The following is a 25,224-nucleotide window of genomic DNA, read 5'->3' on the forward strand; positions in this document are numbered from 1 at the left end:
GCTGTTACAATGACCATCCTCTGGGACTTGGGAATAGCCTTATTATACAGAACTTAATGTTATACACTAATGGCATTTATTAGAATGGAATTCTATATATATTATTACTTCCGACATCAGCCTGGCTTTTTTAGTCTCCTCACAGCATGAGACTTTAGTAATTATGCTAATGTTAGCTGATTCATGAGGACAACTTCCTAAAGTGCACTTAATTAACTTGGAGATTTTGTAAACAGCTGTACATGTAGGTTCTGCAAATTGTAGGGATATGTCAATCTGACATGTGTACAGTCTGCCTTCCTAACCTCATCACTTTTTACTAAAGCTGAAAACAATGAGAAGCTGAGATCTGGCACCTTTATTTTTTTTTTTAATTTTTTAATGTTTATTTTTGAGACAGAGAGAGACAGAGCATGAACGGGGGAGGGTCAGAGAGAGAGGGAGACACAGAATCTGAAGCAGGCTCCAGGCTCTGAGCTGTCAGCACAGAGCCCGACGCGGGGCTCGAACTCAGGGACCGTGAGATCAAGACCTGAGCTGAAGTCAGACGCTCAACCGACTGAGCCACCCAGGCACCCTGAGATCTGGCACCTTTAGAAGCAAACACTTGAGGAAGATTCTGAGAAACATCACTTTAGCCTACCTGAAGATGGGGATGATCGGATTCCTCCAGTCTGAGTCTGTGGAGCCAGATGAGTTAGGCAGACTGTTGCCTTTTAAGTTGGTATGAGGGAAAATATTCAAGTTTGTTTCTTTAGCAAAGGGAATGAGTTTTCCAACATGTCGCTACAATATGATATTTCCCTGTGGGTTTGTTAGTACCACTGACCAATATTGCTCCTCAGGGGACTTTTCTGCAAGTCAGATTTCACATCCACAGACTCCGTTATCTCTGCTTCCCTTCAATTCCAACTGCTGGATTGATATGATATTTGAACGACTCATCATCCTTGCTTGAATGGAAATCACCTGATGTTTTATTTTCGACATTTTATTGAAATCTCATAATCCCCTACAAGTGAGAAATAACAGTACCATGCAAGACTTTCTCACACACACACACACACACACACACACACACACACACACTCTGAAGAGAAAAGGTAAGTGAATCACTTCAGGGCCAATCCCAAGCTAATCAAAATGGAGGAAGAAACATCATCAAGAAAGAATGGAAGAGAAAAAAACCTTACTACATAAAATTAGGAGAAATACCAATTGCACAAAGCTAATGACAATGGAGAATAAGGATGGTTTTGAAATAATCTTCTTATTACTACTGCATAAGATCACACTCTCACATAAGTTCTAGAAACTAAGCCAGGGATTTGTCTATGGATTCTCAGGGGTCCTGGCAAGGTCTTTTCCCCTCATTAATTTAAGCTACAATCCTGGGTACAATCTCTTTGGGAATTAGCTAGATTACATCTAAAGATAATCAAACACTTATTGTTTAGCCTTTTCTTTAACTTCAATCATCAGAACTTCTTCCCCAGCCTCTGTAGAAGGAGCCATACTGATGATGAGTGATTGACGAGTAGTTCCTCTGGGTAAAGCTGCCCTTCTAATTGACTGGGGCGTTTCCTCTGCTGTAACAGTATTTGCTCTACATTCGGAGCTGTCCTGTGTTTTCTCTACTGGTTCTTTTCCTTTATCTTCATATTCTCTTCCTTTACCCTCTCCTTCTTTGGAGTTTTCACTTTTTTCCTGGAAGAAGTAGTTACAAAAAGTTGGTTTTGAAATCATAATCAAGGACATTGGAGTCTTATGATTAATATTCAATTGCTAAGGATCACCACCAAGACAAAGACTGTCTGAATTAAGTTAATGTGGGAATCATGTCTGCCTTGCATTCTACTATCATTTGACAGCTTTGTGATGTGCTGAAGAAGGAGGCTGAGCTGTCACATTTGACAGTGTAATTCTGGACTGCATTTTTGTCCCTGACAAGGAATTCTCTTCCTATTGGTCCTCATGCTCACTGAACTATTAGACTTAGTGCTTAGGACTCTTTGCTTTAAAAATATGTACTTATTTATTTTATGAAGATGAAATTTTAAATATTTATTTTCTAATAAAAAAGTATTAACCAAATGCCATAAAAATACTACAGAAAGTATGGTTTTCCTGTTGCATAAGCTCATGGGAGAACCTCAGGGAGAAACTCATATCTCTTTCCTCATACAGTCTTATTTGTCCCACGGGTGGTTGAGCTATATGGTTTTAGAAACTATTATGCTTAGTATCATCTGTAGAAATTTCATAGTAAAAAAACATACTATGCTCTGTGCTGATGATACTTGGGGTCAGTTTAAGAGAGGCTCTTACTAGGTATGAATGGCACATATAAAGTTGAGAAACTTACTTAACATGTTGACACATATTTCTTTACCCTGTAAGTCTTTTACCCAGATTATTATGTTTTTTAATTTTTTAAAAAGTTTTATTTATTTTGAGAGAGATAGTGAGAGCACAAGCAAAGAGAGGGACAGAGAGAGAGGGAGAGAGAGAGAATCCCAAGAGGCTCGGCACTGTCAGTGCAGAGCCAGATAACGGGGTTGGAACTCATGAACCTTTACAGAGATTATTATTTCTATGCTGATTTGGCTTACACTGTATCCCTAATTTTCACCATAGTGCTTCTCTGTGAAAAGAGGCAAGTTTTAGTCTCTTGAGTGTGACTGGTTTATAATATTTGCTTTACCAACTTTCTGAAAGATCCAGTCAGCCATTTCTTACAGTTTAAGAGATAACATGACTAGATTCAGAAAACCTGCATCCCTGCTCTGTTTTTCAATAGCTGCCCCATAGACTTATTATAAGAATCAAAGAAATATGAAAATAAAGACAGAAAAACTGTAACATTTGAGTATCTTGACATTTCTAGGAATTGGGAGGCAGCTCAGTATAGGACTACAAGTGTGAATACCTGAGTAATAGTTTTCGCTCTGTCACTTTTTGTGAACTTATCCAAATAAATTGAGCTGTTTCTTTATCTATAATATGAAGGGTTTGGATAAAATCTGTGAAGTTATTTCTGGGTTTAAACATTTGTGATATATAAGTGATTGAATATTTGTGAAAGTATTCACTGGCTCATTGGTAAAATGTGCTATATATTTATAGGTGTATATGTATGTTTATACATAAACAATTGATTCTCATTATTCCTGGTAGTTTTGTTCTATACAGCTGCCACAAACACAGAATTAGCAAATACTGAACCATTGCTCCTAGGGGTAATGCAGGATTTGGTTCGTATGAGGCTCTGGCCACATTTTTGTCAACAAATCAATACATAACCTTGTTTTATGTGTATTTATGTTTAGGGACATTTATTTAATATATATTGTTGATTCATTTTATTGAACTCATGCCCAGCAGCACTATAACTCATGCTTGAATGAAGCTTATCTAACACATGTCTTTTGCCTGTAAGGCATATCAGAAATTTTTGTGCTTAGGATCACTAGACAGAGCTTCAGCACTATGCACCGCAAAAATGAGGAAAACATAGCACTTAAATAGATCATGAAAAGGTCACTTGTTTACAGTGTGAGAACTGAAATAAGAAGGTAGAGTTGTCTTCTTGCTCAACTTCAGCTGGGGACATGTGCATTGGGCAACTTAAATTTTTCACTGCTCTGCACATATGTATGTTTGCAAATGACCACATGGAGTATTGATTTTGGGATTACAAAGAAATTTCAGCAAATAGGCAGATTTGCAAATATACAGAATATATAGATAATGAGAGTTGAATGTTTGTATATACATATATATTAAAACCATCTATAATAAACTGTGAGGATTAAATGTAATGAAATATGAGGATATAGTTTAGACAATAATAAGTGCTATAAATAAAGTAGTAATTATTCACATTAGATGCATCCAAACTGTCCCAGTATTTGAAATGGAATTAGAGTAGGAGCTTGTCTGGGTATACTTAGTTCAATGATCTGTTACAGCCCTCAATTCACTCTGCCTCATTACCTGGATGGTTTGTTCCCTCTTCATTTTGAGTAGTCTTGTAAGACCTGCTTTTCCTGTGCCTCCCAGGAGAGCTTTAAACATTTTGGGTGTCTTTTGTTTTGGTTGGAAGAGAAAAGCAAGTCCTTTTCTTGGAGGGGATTCCTCTGTGCCTGGAGCCTTCTTCTTTAGAAGCACACTGTGGATGGAAGAGAAAGGCTATTTTAGATAGTACCGTAAAAGTTCTGGAAAAACCTACCAGAGACACTGTCTTGTCTCCTAATCTGTGAAGTTTTCAATGGATATCTGCATAAACAATTGTTTGTTGAATGTTTCTTATGGAGAAAGTTGATCACTGCCATCATAATATAGTTCTCCTCTTAGATATTACAGTGTAAAACCAACTCTAATTTTTTTTAAGCTTATTTATTTTGAATGGGGGGGGGGGAAGGGCAGGGGAGAGAGAGAGAGAGAGAGAGAGAGAGAGAGAGAGAGAGAGAGAGAGAATCCTAAGCAGGCCCTGTGCTGTCAGTGCAGAGCCCAACATGGGGCTCAATCCCATGAACCTGTGAGACTGTGAACTGAGCTGAAATCAAGAGTCGGATGCTGGACCTACTGAACCACCCAGGTGCCCTTCTAATGAGGTTTTAAAGGTTGTACCTGGCTTTCTTCATGAGGAGCTTTTCAGAATCTGGATAATGCACTAGAATTTCTTGGAGGGTCTTTTTGTCCAGAGTTAAAAGATTGGCAAACCCATGGGCTATCACATTGGCAGTTCGACGGTTTCCTCCTCTTGCTGCTAGAAGGCTGTAGATAGAAAGGTGAATGTTTGCCACCAGTTTCACTCTCCTTTCACCAAGATCTTTTAAAAAATGGATTTACATTGCTTCAGAGAGGTGAAGGTGAGAGTTCAGGTGTTTGTGTGGAAGAAGTAAGATGTGGTGGTGGTGGAAGTGGCAACAGTTTTCAACATGTTTTGTCTATACCTCCCACTTCAAATGAAGGATTTGTAGCCATCAGTGCCCCGTGAGATTCTCCCTCCCAGATTCCAGAGGCACAAACTCCTGTTGAACTGGGTATCTTCTGTTTGCTCCTCCAGATTCACTTTTCATCCTTCCCAATCCTCTCTGCTCCCCAGAAAGCTGACCTCTGGGGGTCTGCCCTCTGACTTGCATCTGAGTTCAGCCAATGGGAAATAGCAGTAGGAAGTTGGAAAACAGGAGGAGTGTGGTGTTGGAGCATTTATTCCACTGTTCATTCCTTGCCAGAGCTTATGTTAGCAGTAACTATAGTTCTCCACCAACATCCACAGCTCCTGACATGTGGCCATCTTCTAGAAGTATGATTCTCTATAGCTCTGTCTTGGTTCTGGTAATGTACCCTCCTCTTGCCCCCTTCAGGCCTAGCTGCAGAAAAACTTCTTTGCTGTTGCTAGCTTCAGGATGCATCACCACCCCTTGTTGGATATACTGATGTTTCTCCCAATTTCCTTCTATTGACTTTTGTCAATAGTTCCTTTTTAAAGTCTTCTTCATTACCTTGTTTGAGTGTACTTTCTGTTTTCTTCCTGGGCTCTGTCTGATATAGATCTGACATCAAATCTTAATGGTGCCTTGATTATATCTGGTAAATCCAATCTCTTCTCCTAGTTAACACTCAAATCGTCTTGGTTCTCAGTATTGTAACCTCTCTGTAGTATAGTCCTTCACATATAACTTCCCATTAGGAGTGTCAGTGAATTCTGGGCTTTATATCTCTCAGAGACATAGCTGGGCATTTTGTATTTGAGAAGTGACCAACAAATAGTTGGTGAATAAAAGAATACATGAATGAATAAAAAAATGGGTAAAATTATATCATTCACCAATAATCTGGAAAATAAGGGTTGGTATTTAAAACAAGACAAAAAAAACACATATAAATGCTTTAAAAACACTACAGGCTTTGCACTGCAAAGATAACACAATAGATTTAATCTCTTGGAGTCAATCAGTTAGGAAAAAATAGTTGTGGTTTTATCATTTGTGTGTGTGTGTGAGAGAGACAGAGAGAGAAGGCTCACATTAATAAAAATACAATCTTTAGGGGTAGAAAGGACAGAGAAAGCAACTTGGCAATAAACATATTCATATTTTCACAGCCCTGCCTTTGGGGGCAATAATGCATGAGAACTTGCATGGGTCCTATGTCTGAAGATTTGTATTAGATAATATGTGATTCTCTGACTATTGCAGAAAAAGGAACATTCCACTGCCTGTTAATAAGATAAAAAACTAACATAGGTTTCAGAAGTTGTCACTTTTATTCTTATAAAAAAAAAGCTGAAGAAATTGGAAACCAATAACATTTATTGGATCTATCAGAGAACTGAGGTTGCAGGGTAAATTCTCCTCCAAATCTGGAGAGATAGGTGAATCCAGAAAGCCACAGCCAGATCTACTTACCTGGAACAGAAGTCCTGGAGCTGAAACTGCTACAAAAATTTAAATGGTACTTTTTATAAACTGCTAGGTTGAGAGTGGATAATCAAGAAACTCTTGGGGGTCACAATTATGGGGAAACTAATACCTGGGTTTATCCTTGAGGAACTCCACCATGTTCTCATGGTTAAGAGCCAAGAAAGATCTGCTTGTGGCCCTGGCAGTAGAAGAGGATGATTAATCATCTTAAAATATACCCAGAGCTCATTTGTTCTCTATAACAAAGGGCTGCTATCTAGGGGAAAAGACTACCAGAGCCTTATCCCACCCAAAGGAAAAGTGTTTCTCCCACCCCAGACCCCTCTAGCCTTCCTGTCTTATTACCTAAGGTGGGTAGCAAGCTAAGAAACACTTGTAAAGGTCACATCCTGGGAACATAGATCCACTACAAGACTGAGATTTAATTATAAGATTATAGATTCCCCCCATATCTTATCATTGTACTAATGGGGCTCTTGTATACTAACAGTGGATTATAGCTGCAGGATGCAGACTTTCTCTGAGGAGGTGTACTTAGGGAAGGCCAAAGTCAAAAGGTGGGGATGGAAACAAGGGCATTTTAGAAAAATTTGGTTGCTCTGGCACTTAGAGCTACAGCAAATATTAAATACAGTCCAACTCCTAGTCAGATTAACATAAAACATCATGCTAAAGACATATCTACCTCAGTTCCGATTACTAATTACATCATGTACAGCTTCCAACAAAAAATTATAAACCACACTAAGAACACAAGAAAACCACAGCCTAAAGAGACAAAGAAAGCATGAGGACCAGAGTGGGATATGACAAAGATACTGGAATTCTCAGAGAATTTAAAATGACTATGATTAATATGTTAAGGGATCTAATGGAAAAATTAGATATCATTTAAGAATATATGGGAAATGTAAGCAGAGAGATGGAAATTCTAAGATAAATTCAAAGGAAATATTAGAAATCAAAAACACTGTAACATAAATGAAGAATGACTTTGATGGGCTCATTAGTAGACTGCATGGGGCCAAGAAAAGAACAGATGAGTTTGAAGATAGGTCAGTAGAAAGTTCCCAAACAAAAATGCAAAGAGAAAAAAAAAAAAAAGAAAAAACCAAGCTCCCCCCTGCCCTGAACATCAAAAACTGTAGGATAATTTCAAGAAGTATAAATATATATGTATCTTTTGTATATACATATACATAAGATATATACAAAAGCATGCACCATCCTCTAATATTAGAAAAAATATTTGAAGTAATTATGGCCAAGAAGTTTCCAAAATTAAGTACAGACACCAAAATGCAGATCCAGAAAGCTCAGAGAATAACAAGCATGATAAAACCACCCTCCTTACATCCTACACATATCAAATTCAAATTGTAATAAACCAAAGATAAAGAGAAAATCTTGAAAAGAGACAGAGGGGGAAAACATCCTGCTATTGTAGTATAAACCCTGATAGTTGTGTTTTATTCCTTATTTTGTAATGCAAGTGCTTGACCTAAGCTTGATTGCTATTTCAATCATGATCTCAAACACATTGCCAGACACCCAACTATATAGAGTCAGACTGCCTTCCCTCACTGAGGTTCCTTTGTTTTAGAGATCTTGGTGAATTTTGATAACTGAAAATTGGTCCACTTGTTTCTCTCTCTTCCCACACTTTAAATTCCTGTATGTATGTATGTATGTATGTATGTATGTATGTATTTATTTATTATTTCTTTTTATACTTCATTTCTTTTTTTTAAAATTTACATCCAAGTTAGTTATCATATAGTGCAACAATGATTTCAGGAGTAGATTCCTTAATGTCCCTTACCCATTGAGCCCATCCCCCTCCCACACCCTCTAGCAACCCTCTGTTTTTTCTTTATATTTAAGACTCTCATGTTTTGTCATCCTCCCTGTTTTTATATTTTTTTCTTCCCTTCCTTTATGTTCATCTGTTTTGTCTCTTAAAGTCCTCATTTGAGTGAAGTCATATGATATTTATCTTTCTCTGACTAATTTCATTTAGCATAATACCCTCTAGTTCCATCCACATAGTTGCAAATGGCAAGATTTCATTCTTTTTGATTGCTGAGTAATACCCCATTGTATATATATACATCTTTTTTATCCATTCATCCATTGTTGGACATTTGGGCTCTTTCCTTACTTGGGCTATGGTTGATAGTGCTGCTATAAACATTGGGGTGCATGTGCCTGTTCAAAACAGCATACCTGTATCCCCTGGATAAATACCAAGTAGTACAATGTGGGGTAGTTCTATTTTAAATTTTTGAGGAACCTCCATGCTGTTTTCCAGAGTGGCTGTACCAGTTTGCATTCCCACCAGCAGTGCAAAAGAGATCCTCTTTCTCTGCATCCTCGCCAACACCTGTTGTTGCCCGAGTTGTTAATGTTAGCCATTCTGACAGGTGTGAGGTGGTATCTCATTGTGGTTTTGATTTGTATTTCCCTGATGATGAGTGATGCTGAGCATTTTTTCATGTGTCGGTTGGCCATCTGGATGTCTTCTTTGGAGAAGTGTCTATTCATGTCTTTTGCCCATTTCTTCACTGGATTATTTGTTTTTTGGGTGTTGAGTTTGGTAAGTTCTTTATAGATTTTGGATACTAACCCTTTATGTGATATGTCATTGCAAATATCTTCTCCTATTCTGTTGGTCACCTTTTAGTTTTGCTGATTGTGTCCTTCGCTGTGCAGAAGCTTTTTATTTTGATGAGGTCCCAGTAGTTCATTTTTGCTTTTGTTTCCCTTGCCTCTGGAGACATGTTGAGTAAGAAGTTGCTGCAGCACAGGTCAAAAAGGCTTTTGCCTGCTTGCTCCACGAGGATTTTCATGGCTTTCTGTTTTATACTTACGTCTTTCATCCATTTTGAGTTTATTTTCCTGCTCTTATGTCTTAAATTCACCATTAGTGAGCTCACAAAATCCTAGGCCTCCATTCTCAACCCCAATAAAAGTAGAACCCCAGGCCCATACACTCTCCCTCTATCTGCAACCTCACTGTGTGGCCCCAGGTGTGCTGTGTAATTTTCCAGGTCTTGTAAGTAATAAATCTTATTTTTTCAAAGTTTCCTCTGGTTGTTGTTGAAGAGCATTTACAGTCTTTTTTTTAATGTTTATTTATTTTTGAGAGAGAGAGAGAGAGAGAGAGAGAGAGAGAGACTGAGAGCACTCAAGTGGGGGAGGGGCAGAGAGAGACAGAAACATAGAATCCGAAGCAGGTTCCAGGCTCTAAACTGGTATCTCTAAGCCCACGTGGGGCTCGAACCCACGAACCATGAGATCATGACCTGAGCCAAAGGTGGATGCCTATCCAACTGAGCCACTCAGGAGCCACTCACAATATTTAAAAAAAAAATTAATGTTTATTTATTTTTGGAGATGGACTGAGACAGAGAGCGGGGGAGAGGTAGAGAGAGGGAGACATAAAATCTGAAGCAGGCACCAGGCTTTGAGCTGTCAGCACAAAGCCCCATGTGGGGCTCGAACTCATGAACTATGATATCATGACCTTAGCCGAAGTTGGATGCTTTAACCAATTGAACGACCCAGGCTCCCCTGGGGAGCTTTTTAAAAAGTTTTAAAAGTTTTTATTTATTTATTTATTTTGAGAGAGACAGAGCACTGTGAAATCATGACTTGAGCCAAAATCAAGAGTCAGGTGCTTAACTGACTGAACCACCCAGATGCCCTGCATCTTACAATCTTAATAAAACTACAAAGTCCAGTCCAGCCACATTGGTTATTCATAGGCTTACACAGGCACAAAACACCTATAAGAGGAACAAGGATAAGAACCAGCAGACTTTTCATGAGAAGCCATACAAATAAAAAGAGAGAGTGAAATACAGTGTTGAAGTTCCTAACAGATTAGATCATAATTGTTTTTACCACAAAGAAGAAATTATAATTATGTGACATGATATAGGTTAGCTAATGCAATAGTGGTTATCATATTGCAACATAAATGAATTTTTAAAACCAATATGTTTTATCCCTAAAACTTACACAATATTAAATGCCAATTATATCTCAATAAAAATAAAAACAGTAATAAAAAAGAAAGAAGCAAAAGCAGCAACTTAGAATTCTATGTACATGGAAATTATCCTTCCAAAGTGAAAAAGAGAAAAAGATTTTCTTAGAAAATCAAAAGCAGAGGGGCTTCAACATTAGTTCACCTACTCTGCAAAAAATGTTAAAAAGAAGTTCTGCAGGAAGAAAGAAAATGATATAGTTAGAAACTCAGGTCTACATCAAAACTGGAAGGACACTGGGAAAAGAAGAGAGGTAAAATCAAACTAAAATCTTAGTTTTTCTTATTATTAATTGATCTAAAAGATAACTTTAAATAATGAAATAATGATGCATTAGGTGATTATAGTATATGGATAAGTGAAATGAATGACATTAATGTCTTAAGGACTGGTAGGGAAGAATTGGGGATATTGTGTAAGGTTCCTGCTCTGCAGTTAGTGTTCTGTGAAGGGAGACTTAGATTAGTTTAAATTGTATATTGCAAGCTGTATATTGAAAAGAAGTATAATTGATATGCTAAGAAAGGAGAGAAAATCAAATCATGAAAAAAGCTCACTTAAAACCAGAGAAGGCAATCTCAAGCTATTCCAAAAAATAGAAAGGGAAGAAAAACTTCCAGACTCATTCTATGAAGCCAGTATTACTTTGATTCCTAAACCAGACAGAGACCCAGTAAAAAAAGAGAACTACAGGCCAATATCCCTGATGAATATGGATGCAAAAATTCTCAATAACATACTAGCAAATAGAATTCAACAGCTTATAAGAAGAATTATTCACCATGATCAAGTGGGATTCATTCCTGGGATGCAGGGCTGGTTCAACATTCGCAAATCAATCAACGTGATACATCACACTAATAAAAGAAAAGAGAAGAACCATATGATCCTGTCAATCGATGCAGAAAAGGCCTTTGACAAAATCCATCACCCTTTCTTAATAAAAACCCTCGAGAAAGTCGGGATAGAAGGAACATAGTTAAACATCATAAAAGCCATTTATGAAAAGCCCACAGCTAACATCATCCTCAATGGGGAAAAACTGAGAGCTTTTCCCCTGAGATCAGGAACACGACAGGGATGTCCACTCTCACTGCTGTTGTTTAACATAGTGTTGGAAGTTCTAGCATCAGCAATCAGACAAAAAAAGGAAATCAAAGGCATCAAAATTGGCAAAGATGAAGTTAAGCTTTCACTTTTGCAGATGACATGATATTATACATGGAAAATCCGATAGACTCTACCAGAAGTCTGCTAGAACTGATACATGAATTCAGCAAAGTCGCAGGATACAAAATCAATGTACAGAAATCAGTTGCATTCTTATACACTAATAATGAAGCAACAGAAAGACAAATGAAGAAACTGATCCCATTCACAATTGCACCAAGAAGCATAAAATACCTAGGGATGAATCTAACCAAAGATGTAAAAGATCTGTATGCTGAAAAGTATAGAAAGCTTATGAAGGAAATTGAAGAAGATATAAAGAAATGGAAAAACATTCTGTGCTCATGGGTTGGAAGAAAAAATATTGTCAAAATGTCAATACTATCCAAAGCTATCTACACATTCAATGCAATCCCAATGAAAATTGCACCAGCATTCTTCTCGAAGCTAGAACAAGCAATCCTAAAATTCATATGGAACCACAAAAAGCCCCGAATAGCCAAAGTAATTTTGAAGAAGAAGACCAAAGCAGGAGGCATCACAATCCCAGACTTTAGCCTCTACTACAAAGTTGTAATCATCAAGACAGCATGGTATTGGCACAAAAACAGACACATAAGCCAATGGATTAGAATAGAAACCCCAGAACCAAACCCACAAACGTATGGCCAACTCATCTTTGACAAAGCAGGAAAGAATATCCAATGGAAAAAAGACAGTCTCTTTAACAAATGGTGCTGGGAGAACTAGACAGCAACATGCAGAAGGTTGAAACTAGACCACTTTCTCACACCATTCACAAAAATAAACTCAAAATGAATAAAGGACCTGAATGTGAGACAGGAAACCATCAAAACCTAGAGGAGAAAGCAGGAAAAGACCTCTCTGACCTCAGCCGTAGCAATTTCTTACTTGACACATCCCCAAAGGCAAGGGACTTAAAAGCAAAAATGAACTCTTGGGACCTCATGAAGATAAAAAGCTTCTGCACAGCAAAGGAAACAATCAATAAAACTAAAAGGCAACCAACGGAATGGGAAAAGATATTTGCAAATGACATATTGGACAAAGGGCTAGTACCCGAAATCTATAACGAGCTCACCAAACTCCACACCCGAAAAACAAATAATCCAGTGAAGAAATGGGCAGAAAACATGAATAGACACTTCTCTAAAGAAGACATCCGGATGGCCAACAGGCACATGAAAAGATGCTCAACGTCGCTCCTCATCATGGAAATACAAATCAAAACCACACTCAGATATCACCTCATGCCAGTCAGAGTGGCCAAAATGAACAAATCAGGAGACTATAGATGCTGGAGAGGATGTGGAGAAACGGGAACCCTCTTGCACTGTTGGTGGGAATGCAAGCTGGTGCAGCCACTCTGGAAAACAGTGTGGAGGTTCCTCAGAAAATTAAAAATAGACCTACCCTATGACCCAGTAGTAGCACTGCTAGGGATTTACCCAAGGGATACAGGAGTGCTGATGCATAGGGGCACTTGTACCCCAATGTTTATAGCAGCACTCTCAACAATAGCCAAATTATGGAAAGAGCCTAAATATCCATTAACTGACGAATGGATAAAGAAATTGTGGTTTATATACACAATGAAATACTACATGGCAATGAGAAAGAATGAAATATGGCCCTTTGTAGCAACATGGATGGAACTGGAGAGTGTTATGCTAAGTGAAATAAGCCATACAGAGAAAGACAGATACCATATGGTTTCACTCTTATGTGGATCCTGAGAAACTTAACAGAAACCCATGGGGGAGGGGAAGGAAAAAAAAGAGATTAGAGTGGGAGAGAGCCAAAGCATAAGAGACTCTTAAAAACCGACAACAAATTGAGGGTTGATGGGGGGTGGGCGGGAGGGGAGGGTGGGTGATGGGTATTGAAGACAGCATCTTTTGGGATGAGCACTGGGTGTTGTATGGAAGCCAATTTGACAATAAATTTCATATATTAAAAAAAATAAATGAAGTCAGACAAAAACAAAACAAAACAAAAAAATAAAACAAAAAATAAAACCAGAGAAGGCAGAAAAAGAAGAGGAAGAAAACCTAATGCTAGGCCACCTTAAGGCATCAAACAGGGTCTGTTACCTGCACTTATTAAACTTAGATCCAGAACTGGAATCATTCCCCCAAGACCCAAAGTATATATTTGGAATCCATGAATGTTGCCTATGTTAATGCCTACTTACTTTGTTCAATTTTTAAAAAATTTCTTGTTCCACGGCAAAAAACACTTTTTCTTTAGTCCTTTCCTGAGGCTCTCCCCAAGACAAACTCTGCCTTCATCTTTTTTTTTTAAGGAAGAGAGATGAATTTTACCTTTGTCTGTCTGTCTATCTATCTATCTATCTATCTATTCATCCAATTTCATATCTTATCTTCTTACCTGTCTCTCTATGAAATGGATGTTGGTATTTGAAGGACAATGAGAGAATGAGCCTGTTTCATTCATGTTCCTGTCTCCTTGTGCACAGGGTAACCCAGTAGTTAGGCAGGGCGAGATGGCACTGGGGAGCTTAATTTGGTTCTGAGAATGGCTCTGTGTGTGTCAGACAATGAGAGCAGAACGGAAATAACATATTTAAATGTCAGGTTATTTTGAGATTTCTCAAGCTTTAATTAAACTTGCCTACAGGTTACACGTTTAGAGTGCTTGATGAGTTTTTGAACGGAAGAAATAGTCTGTTTGCCAGATGGATTTTGCCCAAACTCTCTCAGCAACGTTTAAAATAGCATCTTTTTTTTTTTCCTCTTCTGTCCACAAAATGCTTCTCTAGCATTCCACCAATGGAAAGTTTCATGCATTAAATAGCTTAGTAAGAAGATACCTAAATATTCCTGACCCCATACAGAGTTTCTGGAAGCATGTGCTATAGGACAAATAGTTGAGGTTAATGGTAGATGTCCACAGGTAAAAAAAATAGCGAACAGAGCAATGGCTCAGGAAAGAAAGAAATGGATTCTAATTCTAGATCCACCTCTGTGTGCTGTGACCTTAGACAATAACTTAAGGACCTTTTTGATTTTCACTCCAATAAATGTAACTATTAAGCATGTACCACGTATTCAGTACAGTGAGATAAAGTAGAGCAAAAGAAGAATTATTAAAACCTGGTATTTGTGGAAAGAATATAGACTTTGGAACCAGATAATGTTAGCATTTATTGCATGTATTTCTAAGCAGTTTACTTAATCACTCTTTTAGGAAACAAGGCCATCTTTTATTACCCAATATAGGTATATGATTATTTTCAAGGAGAAATAGGTGCTTATAGACTCCTGATATTTAATTATGAAGAAGCTGCTATTAGGTAAAATTCCTGGCTGAGAAATTTTAAACCCTGATTTGTGGTATGCAACTGTAAAAAAGTAATAATAACATTTTATTACTTGGAGTTCTCCAGAAAAAAACACAGAACAAATAGGATATTTACAGATATATATAAGAGGAGATTTATTATAGGAATTGTTAATGAAGGCTGACAAGTCCTACAATCTGCCTACTGCAAGCTGGAGAACAAGGAAAGTTGGTGGTGTAATTCCATCCGAGTCCAATGGGCTGAGAAGGGGAGAAGGGAGAAGGAAGCCTATTGCGTAAATCCAGGTCTGGATCTGAAAGCCCAAGAACCAAAGGTGTTGATAGCTGATGTCTATGGCAGGAGAAGATGGATGTGTCAGCTCAAGCAGAGAGTGCAAATTAGCCTTTTATTCATCTTTTTGTTCTATTTAGTACCTCAACTGATGGGATGATCCCACCTGCATTGGTGAGGCTGACCTTCTTTACTCAGTCTATTCAATGCTAATCTCTTTCCCAAATACCTTCAGAAGTAATGTTTTATGAGCTATCTGGGCATCCCTTAGTCCAGTCTAGTTGATACATAAAATTAACCACCATAGTACTAGAAGTACTATATATAGTTCTAGTGTGTGGATAAGTGAGTGAAATCAGTTGTGTGAATGTCAGAGAGACAATGTATATTCAGGATGAGAGGACCTATATGTGCAAAACCCTTAAATGTCAGGAATAAATAGCAACATGGAGATAATATATGTGTGTATATATGTGTGTACATATGCATATACATATATGCACATTATGCACATATAATATACATATATGTAATACATATATGTGATATTTATGTGTATGTATAAATCACAAAGAGCTAGAATATTCATATGGTCCCTAGCCAGTCAATCATTCTCAGTTGTTTTCCAGGGTTGCCACATATGGCATCATAAATTGTGCTCTGCATACATAGACTATGTGACTGGAACTCCCTGGAGTTGTGTAGTGCACAGCCTGCACAGCCCTTTTTAGCAGAGTTAGCGTATCAAGAAAGCCCTCACACAGATAAGGAGAACACATAAATTGAGCATAAATTGAATGGAAGAGCAAAAGAAAAACAAGAATGGAGACATAAAATGGGATTCATACAAAAATGTAAACTTTGCTATAATAGTGCTTCAAACTTGACTTTAAGTCTTTTATACCATAAAAGTGGATTAATTTTTAGCTTTAGGACAGATAAAAATATCTCCTGAAGGGCTTAGTAGAGAGACCACTTGAAAATGGTGGACACCATCTTCATTTTCTTATGATAGATGCAAATACAAGTTTGTTAAACTGTGATACAGTCCTTAATAAGGCCGTGTCACTCCAAAGTCCAGTTCAGTAAGAATAATTCTGTAGCGGGGAAAGGGGCATGCAGATACCCTGCTTTCTCTTTGTTGTACCTACAATATCCAGAGAACAAATAATCCCTCTTAAACGTTGCCTTTCTCAGCTGGGCTTTTGATAAATAGTGTTTTTGTATGAGCTTGAGAGGCCAATCATGCCGGAGAATGTAAGGAATCATTGTATAAATTGAAAAGAAAAAAAAAAAGAAATTAGAGATAAATTAGGAGTGTGTAAAAATAGTATACTCCATAATGAGCTGGACACTAAACGAAGTTCGGGGGCTATAAAGATGATTAACATCTGCCCATAAAATGTTTATAATCTAGAAGTGGGATAAGTATGAGTGAGGGTTGTCAGACTAGCAAATATTAATAATAATATTACTAGCTAATGTTTTTGAGTGCTTACTATGAGTCAGGTATTTTTCTAAGTTCTTTTTTTATGTATTAATGCATATAATGCTTTCCAATGTAATGGATAGTTATATATCATTATTAATCTGTTTTGACTGATGAAGAAATGAAATCTCAGCTGAGTACCTTCCTCAGAGTCACACAGCTCATAAGTTGTGGAGTTGGGATGCAAACCCAGACAGATTTCTTTTTTTTCCCCAATGTTTATGTATTTTGAGAGAGAGAGCGAGGGAGAGCACATGTGTGAGTGGGGGAGGGGCAGAGAATGAGGAGAGAGAGAGAATCCCAAGCAGACTCCACGCTGACAGTGAGCCAGAGCTTGATCCCATAGTGAGATCATGACCTGAGCCGAAATCAAGAGTTGGACACTTAACTAAGCCACCCAGGCATCCCCCACACAGATTTTTTTAAACAGATATATGCAATTCAAAATGACAAATGCTTTAAATGTAAAAAATGAGAATGATTCCTAAAATAAAAATATTTCTAGTTTAAGAGCATTTTTTCCCATATATAATAATTTCATAGAATAGAAATAAAACTAACTCTGACTACTGTCAATGGAAAGAGTACCACATCCAATGCTGAGTAAGAGATTAAAATTTCAAATATCTGTTCTCATTAAGCAAATTTCCAAGTGGATTATATTTAAAGGGTAGGAGGTTAGATCACCCATGTACCCTTTTTCTGAGATACTCTTTTATCCTTTTCAGTGTCATTGGAAAACACTTTGTTGCTTGAACATTTTTATGACTTCACTAAAAATAAATTCTAACAAAACTTTTGTAGGTGAGCAAATATCAGAGGATGTTCTAGTATCACCTCTGCCCAGGCTGCTTGCTCTTTGTGGCTACTTTGATCTTCATAAAACTACTGCAAGGCAAACACATGTTAACCTAGAATTTTTTTTTCTTTTGTAAAATACTTTGAGAAAAATCTGTATGTGTGGATTTTCATCAGAGTTAGAGAGTTTAGATTTCACAGATAGAAAACAGGTAGTCCCTTCTACCCCAGAAGGTGTTGATAATAGAGTTGAACTGGCCTCAGAGGAAGTGGATGAACAATGAAGAATCTAGGTAAAAATCCTAAGGACGTGGGGAGGAAAGAAAGAATAACATGTACATTTTATTCCACACCCTGTTTACTTTTATATCTGTTCAAGTGCCTAGGGTAATACTCTGCATTGATACTCTAACTCAAAAACACCCTATCAAACAAACTAGAAAGTAGCTTGTTTGAGGGTTTCTTTGAAGTCAAAATAGCTAACAATGACGTATATTGATGACCATGTCAATCTGGTGAAGCACATTCTTACTTTTACTTCCTGACATAGAAACTTAGGTCCAGAATCAGTGAAGTGACTTATTCAAAAACAAATATTATGAGTTTCATTATTGAAACTCAAATGTAAGACTAGAGCTGACTTTAATCAAGAGACCTTTTCTTTATACATGAACTCTAGTGCTGCTAATGAAGTCTTCATTATTTTAATGACACATATTTTCCCATGGACATTAGGAAAAATAAAAGAAGCCAATCAGGCTGGCATTATAAGTTATGTGCCAAAGTCTGACTATCAGAATCTTTATTCTTTTCCTACTGTTCCAAATGGTGGTAAGGAACCTTGATTTTCATAGAATTAAAGACATGGGACAAAGTTTCTTTAAGAGGCATCCTTATGATATTTGAATACATTTTTAAATAATGGTACTGATAATATAGTTGTTCACAGGAATATTGTGAAACTTACATGAGGTTTGCTTTTTGCTATAAGCAAAAAGGTATTACACAATAAAAAGAGATGCTCTACAAAAGGATATAATGAAAATTCAAATATGTATTTTAAAAAAAAATTTTAATGCTTATTTATTTTTGAGAGAGAGAGAGCAGGAGAGGGGAAGAGAGAGAAGGAGACACAGAATCTGAAGCAGGCTCCAGGATCTGAGCTGTCAGCACAAAGCCAGACTCGGGGCTTGAACTCATGAGTCGAGAGATCATGACCTGAGTCAAAGTCAGATGCTTGACCAACAGCCACCCAGGTGCCCCACAAATATGTATTTTTAACACAGGTTGTGTTTACAAGTTTGAGATAGGAAAAATATAGAAATGAAGAATTTTTTTCTCAAACAAGATTTCTTACCCTTGCTCATAAGTCTAATGTAACTAACTCTTTCTGTCTTTAGGACAGGGGTTGAGGGAGGGGGAAGGCATAACAGAATTATTCTCATGAAAAGTAAGAATATGGAATTAACATAGTCCAAAAGAACTAGGAGTCTCCCTTGGTATTCCCATTTAAAAAACTGAGTGTTCAGGGGCACCTGAGTGGCGCAGTCGGTTGTGTCCAACTTCAGCTCAGGTCATGATCTTGTGGTTTGTAAATTCGAGCCCCACATCAGGCTCTGTACTGATAGTGTGAAGCCTGCTTGGGATTCTCTCTCTCTCCCTCTCTCTCTGCCCCTCCCCCACTTGCATGCCATCTCTCCCTCTCAAAATAAATAAATAAATAGATTTAAAAACTGAGTGTTCAGCAGAAAGAGGCAAACATGGTTTACAGGGAAAAAAGAGGCTTAAAATTATTTTTCAAATTTTTTGGCTTTTTCACAATGATATAAATATCAAAAAGGAGTCCTCAGAATGGGTGATTTGACTAATAAAACTAGTGAAACATCAGAATTTACATATTTTAAATGAAAACCACACTATCTAAAATATATAAGAATGTATCAATGCCTAAATTCTACTCAATAACTCAATGATGGAAAAAGGATAGTGAAGAAAAAAAGAAATATGGAAGGTAAATAAATGACCATATTTATGAAAATAAATAGGTCCATAGAAAATTAATTCATTTAGAAAATATTTCTTATGGACCTATTATTTTCCAGGCACTATTTAGAGGAATGCAAATTAAAACAACCTATTAAAATGCCTAACCAATGAGAATAATAAAGTAATGTCAGGGATGCTAGGGAAAAATAGCTATACATTTCATGTTGAATTGTAAATTGATTCAATTTTTCTGGAAAATAATCTGCTCATATATTAGAAGAGTTATAGAAATGTTTCTATGTTTTGACCTAGTTATCTCACTTTTGGGAATAAACCTCAAAGAAATAGAAGCAAAGTAATTTTATAAAGATAAACATAGCAGTGCTATTCTTAATAATAAAAACTGACTAAAAGGGCACAAGGCTGAATATGCATATTCATGACAAAAATGGATGTGTATTAGTACATTTGCAAAGATAGATAATTACATTCACTTATTTATTGAATAACTATTTATTAGGTACTATGTGGGCCAGGCACTGCCCTAAAGGCTGGGAATTGAGTACAGAGCAAAACAAATGTGGTGTATACTATTATTCCTGGGATATCCCTATGCCTTTGTGCAATTTAGAAAAATGTAGCTTCTCTGGGAACATGAAGTCCTATGGGTGCAAAGCTTGGCCAGAAAAATGCCCCCATTTGCAAAGTAACGGGTATCCATGCATGAGGAAGAGCACAATAGCAGGGATCATGAGTTGGGAGTGGACTATGGTCCCTCACTGGACACCCTGATGCAGAGCACAACAGGCACAGCCATGCATAGCAGTCCTGGTGCTTACAAGTCAGTGAGGAAGAAAGACATCAAAGAAATAAATGCACCAATGAGGACATAATTACAAAGATAACTTCTCAGAAGAGAGGAATATAGCCTGACCAGAGCATATAGCAAGGAGAACTGGAAGGTCTCTATTATGGAGAATCTAGGAAGTTTGGAAAGAAGTTGAGACTAAGTAAAGGAGGTGGGAAAAGTGTCCAGACAAAGGTAACAGGATGTGCATAAAACTCCCCATGGCTGTACAGCATGTGGCATATTCAGGGAACTGAAGTTTGAATTAAAGAGGGCCCAGAGGGTGGGGTGCAAGGTGAAGTAGAGAGGTGGGCAGGGGCTACGCTCTGTAGGACCTTGTAGGTCAGGGTAGAAATTTGTTCTTATTCCTAAATACAGTATAAAAGCACTAAATTGTTTTAATAAGAAGAGCAGGGGTATGATCATATCTGTGTTTCCAAAAGATCCCTCTGGCTGCAAAGTGGATGATGGATTGTAGAGGATGGAGGTATTGGAGTGAAAGATGCAGAGTAAGCCATTGCAGTTGTCCAGGAGAGGTGGAGGTCGTTGGACCAAGGTACCATCAGTGGAGATGGTAAAATGCAAATTATTGGAGACTTACTGAGGAGATGAGATCGATAGGTCTTGGAGGTACACTGGCCATGTAGGGTGAGTAGAGGGAGGTGACAAGCATGCCCCCCTTTTTTTTCCAGTAAAATATTTTAAAGTTCACAATTTAGAGAGTTTAGTATTTGTTTCCTAGGGCTACTTTAACAAACTGCCACAAAACCAGTGACTTACCACAATAGAAATGCATTCTCTTACAATTCTGGAGGCCTGAAGTCCAAAATCAAGGTGTTGTCAAGGCTGGTCTCCCTCCAAAGACTCGAGGGAGGAATCCTTTCTTGCCTCTCAGCTTCTGGTAGTTCTAGGATTTCCTTGGTTGTGGCTGCATAACTCCAACTTCCGCCTCAGTCTTCAGATGGCCTTGCCCTCTTCCTCCTGTGTCTGTATGTCTTCTCCTCTTCTGTCTCATGTGAGGACACTTGTCATTGGACTTAGAGCCCATCCAGATAATTGAGAATGATCTTATATTGAGATCCTTAACTTAATTATATCTGCAAAGAGCCACCCCCCCCCCCCCTTTTTTTTTCCAAGTAAGGTCACATTCATAGGTTCCAGGGTTTAGGGCATGGATGCATCTTTGTGTGGGCCACCATGCAACCCACTACAGGCATTATGTGAATAATCCTTTATGTATCCTACAGCAGGGACTACCAGGATTGACCTTTGTGCATGCATTATTGTCTGTATGTGCCATTTGAGGAGCACTGAAATGTTCTCTTTAAGTTCTCAAATAAACTAAAGTAATTGCCAAATCCAAGGGATACATTGGTCCTTGTGAAGCCTTTGTACTCCATAACGTCCTGTGTATACTTCATCATTGGATGCAATCCATACATTTTATCACCTGGTATTGGAATCTTTTATTGCCCTGTCTCATTGGTTTGTAAAGCTCTTCAGGGAAGCAATTTGTTTCTTGTTTGCCACTCTTGTTTACCATGCCATGCATGACCTTCTTTTAGGTACTTCACATTATGCTGTAGGGGGGTCCTAGGTGTAATTTTCTGTTGTTTTTAAACATCATAATTAATTAACTAAAAATTACTGAATACACCTAAAATTATTTTTTAATATTTCAGGATATCAATGAAAGTCAATAATTATTGTATAGTTTTTAAAATTCCAGTTTAATTGAGAAACAATTAACATGTATCACTGTATAAATTTAAGGCATACAGCATGATGATTTGATTTACATATATCATAAAATGATTACCACATTAGGTTTAACTAACATTCATCTGCTCATATAGGTTCAATAAAAAGAAACAAAGAAAAAAATGAAAAATTTTTCTTGTGATGGGAACTCTTAAGATTTACTCTCTTAACAACTTTCCTTCCTATCTATCATACAGCAGTGTCAACTATAGTCATCATTTTGTACATTACAACCCTAGTACCTATTTGTAACTGGAAGTTTGTACCTTTTGACCACCTTTTTCCAAATCCCCCTCCCCTCTGCTTCTGGTAATCACAGGTCTTTTCTTTTCTTTTCTTTCTTTTTTTAAATGTTTTATTTTTGAGAGAGAGAGAGAGAGAGAGAGAGAGAGAGAGAATGAATATGTTGGGGAGGGCCAGAGAGAGGGAGACAGAGGATCCAAAGCAGGCTCCATGCTGACAGCAGAGAGCCCAATGCGGGGCTCGAACTCATGAACCATGTGATCATGACCAGAGACCAAGTAGGACGCGTAATTGACTGAGCCACTCAGGCACCCTTCACAAGTCTTTTCTATGAATATTTTCTTTCTTTCCTTCTTTCTTTCTCTTACTGAGATCATACAGTATTTTTCTTTTTGTCTGACCTACTTTGCTTCACATAATGCCCACAGGGTCCAACCTTGTTGTTGCAAAGAGCAGAATTTCTTATGGCTGAATAACATTCATATATATACGAACAAAACTTCTTTATCGATTCATCCATTGATGGATACTTAGGTTATTTGCATGTCTTGGGTATGGTAAATAATGCTGCTATGAACATGGGGTTGCAGATATCTTTTTGAGTTAGTGTAGCTACATTTGTATCAGACAAAATATACTTTAAGCTAAAAATGGTAAGAAGAGACAAAGAAAGTCATTATATAATGATAAAGGGTTAAAGCATCAAAACATCATTGTGTTCCATAATTCCTGTAGGCCTTTTTAACTTTTTTCATTTTTTCATTTTCCTTTTTGCTTCTCTGACTTGGTAATTTCCAAAGTCCTATCCTACAGATCGTGAATTCTTCTGTTGTGGTTGGATCTACTTTTTTTTTTTTTTTTTAATATATGAAATTTATTGTCAAATTGGTTTCCATACAACACCCAGTGCTCATCCCAAAAGGTGCCCTCCTCAATACCCATCACCCACCCTCCCCTCCCGCCCACCCCCCATCAACCCTCAGTTTGTTCTCAGTTTTTAACAGTCTCTTATGCTTTGGCTCTCTCCCACTCTAACTTCTTTTTTTTTTTTTTTCCTTCCCCTCCCCCATGGGTTTCTGTTAAGTTTCTCAGGATCCACATAAGAGTGAAACCATATGGTATCTGTCTTTCTCTGTATGGCTTATTTCACTTAGCATCACACTCTCCAGTTCCATCCACGTTGCTACCAAAGGCCATATTTCATTCTTTCTCATTGCCACGTAGTATTCCATTGTGTATATAAACCACAATTTCTTTATCCATTCGTCAGTTGATGGACATTTAGGCTCTTTCCGTAACTTGGCTATTGTTGAGAGTGCTGCTATAAACATTGGGGTACAAGTGCCCCTATGCATCAGTACTCCTGTATCCCTTGGATCTACTTTTGAAACCATTTTTGAATTCTTCAGTTCAATTGTTGCATTTTTCAACTCTTGTATATTTGTTTGCTTTTTTGTTTGATCATTCTGTTTCTTTACTGAACTTCTCATTTTGTTTACGCATTGTTTTCTGTCTGCCTGTGTTTCCTTGTAGTTCACTGAACTTCCTTAGGTGGATTATTCTGAATTCTTTGTCTAACAGCTCATGGATCTCTATTTCCTTAGGGTCAGTTAGTTTTATTAGTTTCCTTTGGTGGTGTCATATTTACCTGATTTTTCCTGATCCTTGATTTTTTATATTATTGTCTGCACATCTGAATAATTGGGCTCCACTTTCAGACTTCATAGGTTGGTTTGGCAGAGAGAGTTCTTCACCAACCAATTCAGTTTGGGTTTCTGGGTGTCTGCTGGTTATGTCCTTGGGCAAGTGAGTCATGTTATTACAGTCGATTTTTGTGTGATGCAACCGTTCAAACTGTAAGGATAGAGATGAGGGACTCTGCCATTGGCTGAGAACAGTTGGATACGACTCCTATCCAAGTGAGGCTGTAGGATGGGTTCCATGATTGCCTGGATTCTCTGTTCAGGCTTACTAGATGGTCTGGAGTAGGTACTATATTCAGTAGTAGGTGGGACTATAAATTAGCTTCTCTGATGTAGCAGGGCAGTGGGATGGGACCCAGTCGTTGTTTGTGTACCTGAATCAGACCAGAGTGTGTACTGAATTCCTTGGTTAGGTGAAGCCTCTGGTTTTTCTCTGTACAAGGGGGAAGTTGTAGGCTCTACTCTCTGTTCATGTGCTACTGTACATAGGGCAGTTGAATGGGCTATGGAGCTTCCTGTGTGCTCTGGTTAGGTTCCCTAATTGGACAGGCTGAAGGCTGTAGTCACCAATATCAGGGATGTGAGTTAGATTCCCTATCTGGGTACAGCAGGAAAAGCAGCTTTAGAAGCAGGTAGGGTTCATTGTTTGTTAACTCAAGCCAACCTGAACCCCAAATTCCCTGATCAAACAGGACCACTGGCTTTGCTTTGTCAACTGTCAGCAATACCTGTTCTCCCCGACTGAGTGACTTGAATATAGTTTCCAGGAGTTGTCTCCAGCCCTTAATGGTCAGATGGGGTCAGATGACACTCTCCACAGCAGCTGGGGCTATGTCTTAGCTCCCTTGCCTGAGTGGGAGGAGAAGGGACTGCTCTAAGCTACTCAAAATTTCCCAAACAGGTTCTGTACTTGAGGGGGGCTACCCTTAGCCTTGGCTAAGAATCAATCCCTCTGCCTGTGCATATCATGAGAATGCTCCATGCCTGGTACTGGCTTTTCTGCAGGCATTCAGTTCTGCCTGCCTGACTCTGCCTGCCACTGGCCCACACTGCTTCCAGGAGTTGTCACTAGCCCTTCTGGCCAGATGGGGCCAGAAGACTCTCCAGTGGGTAGGACTGTGATTAAGC

The 25,224-nt window shown here is 38.0% G+C and overlaps 1 protein-coding gene across 1 annotated transcript in view; it reads right to left on the reverse strand.

The window, feature by feature from the left end:
• Positions 1–259: 259 nt before the first annotated feature.
• CNGB3 (cyclic nucleotide gated channel subunit beta 3) overlaps positions 260–25,224 on the reverse strand; it is a 158,610-nt gene continuing 133,645 nt past the window's right edge. The window contains exons 16-18 of the mRNA XM_060611518.3: positions 4,633–4,779; positions 3,997–4,171; positions 260–1,707 (exon numbers count right to left, since the gene is read on the reverse strand). Coding sequence (XP_060467501.3) covers positions 1,447–1,707; positions 3,997–4,171; positions 4,633–4,779 — 583 coding nt within the window. The 3' untranslated portion in view covers positions 260–1,446. The remainder of the gene's footprint in view (positions 1,708–3,996; positions 4,172–4,632; positions 4,780–25,224) is intronic.

The sequence above is a fragment of the Panthera onca genome, chromosome F2, assembly GCF_046562875.1.
Source record: "Panthera onca isolate mPanOnc1 chromosome F2, mPanOnc1 haplotype 2, whole genome shotgun sequence".
Classification (NCBI taxonomy): Eukaryota; Metazoa; Chordata; class Mammalia; order Carnivora; family Felidae; genus Panthera; species Panthera onca.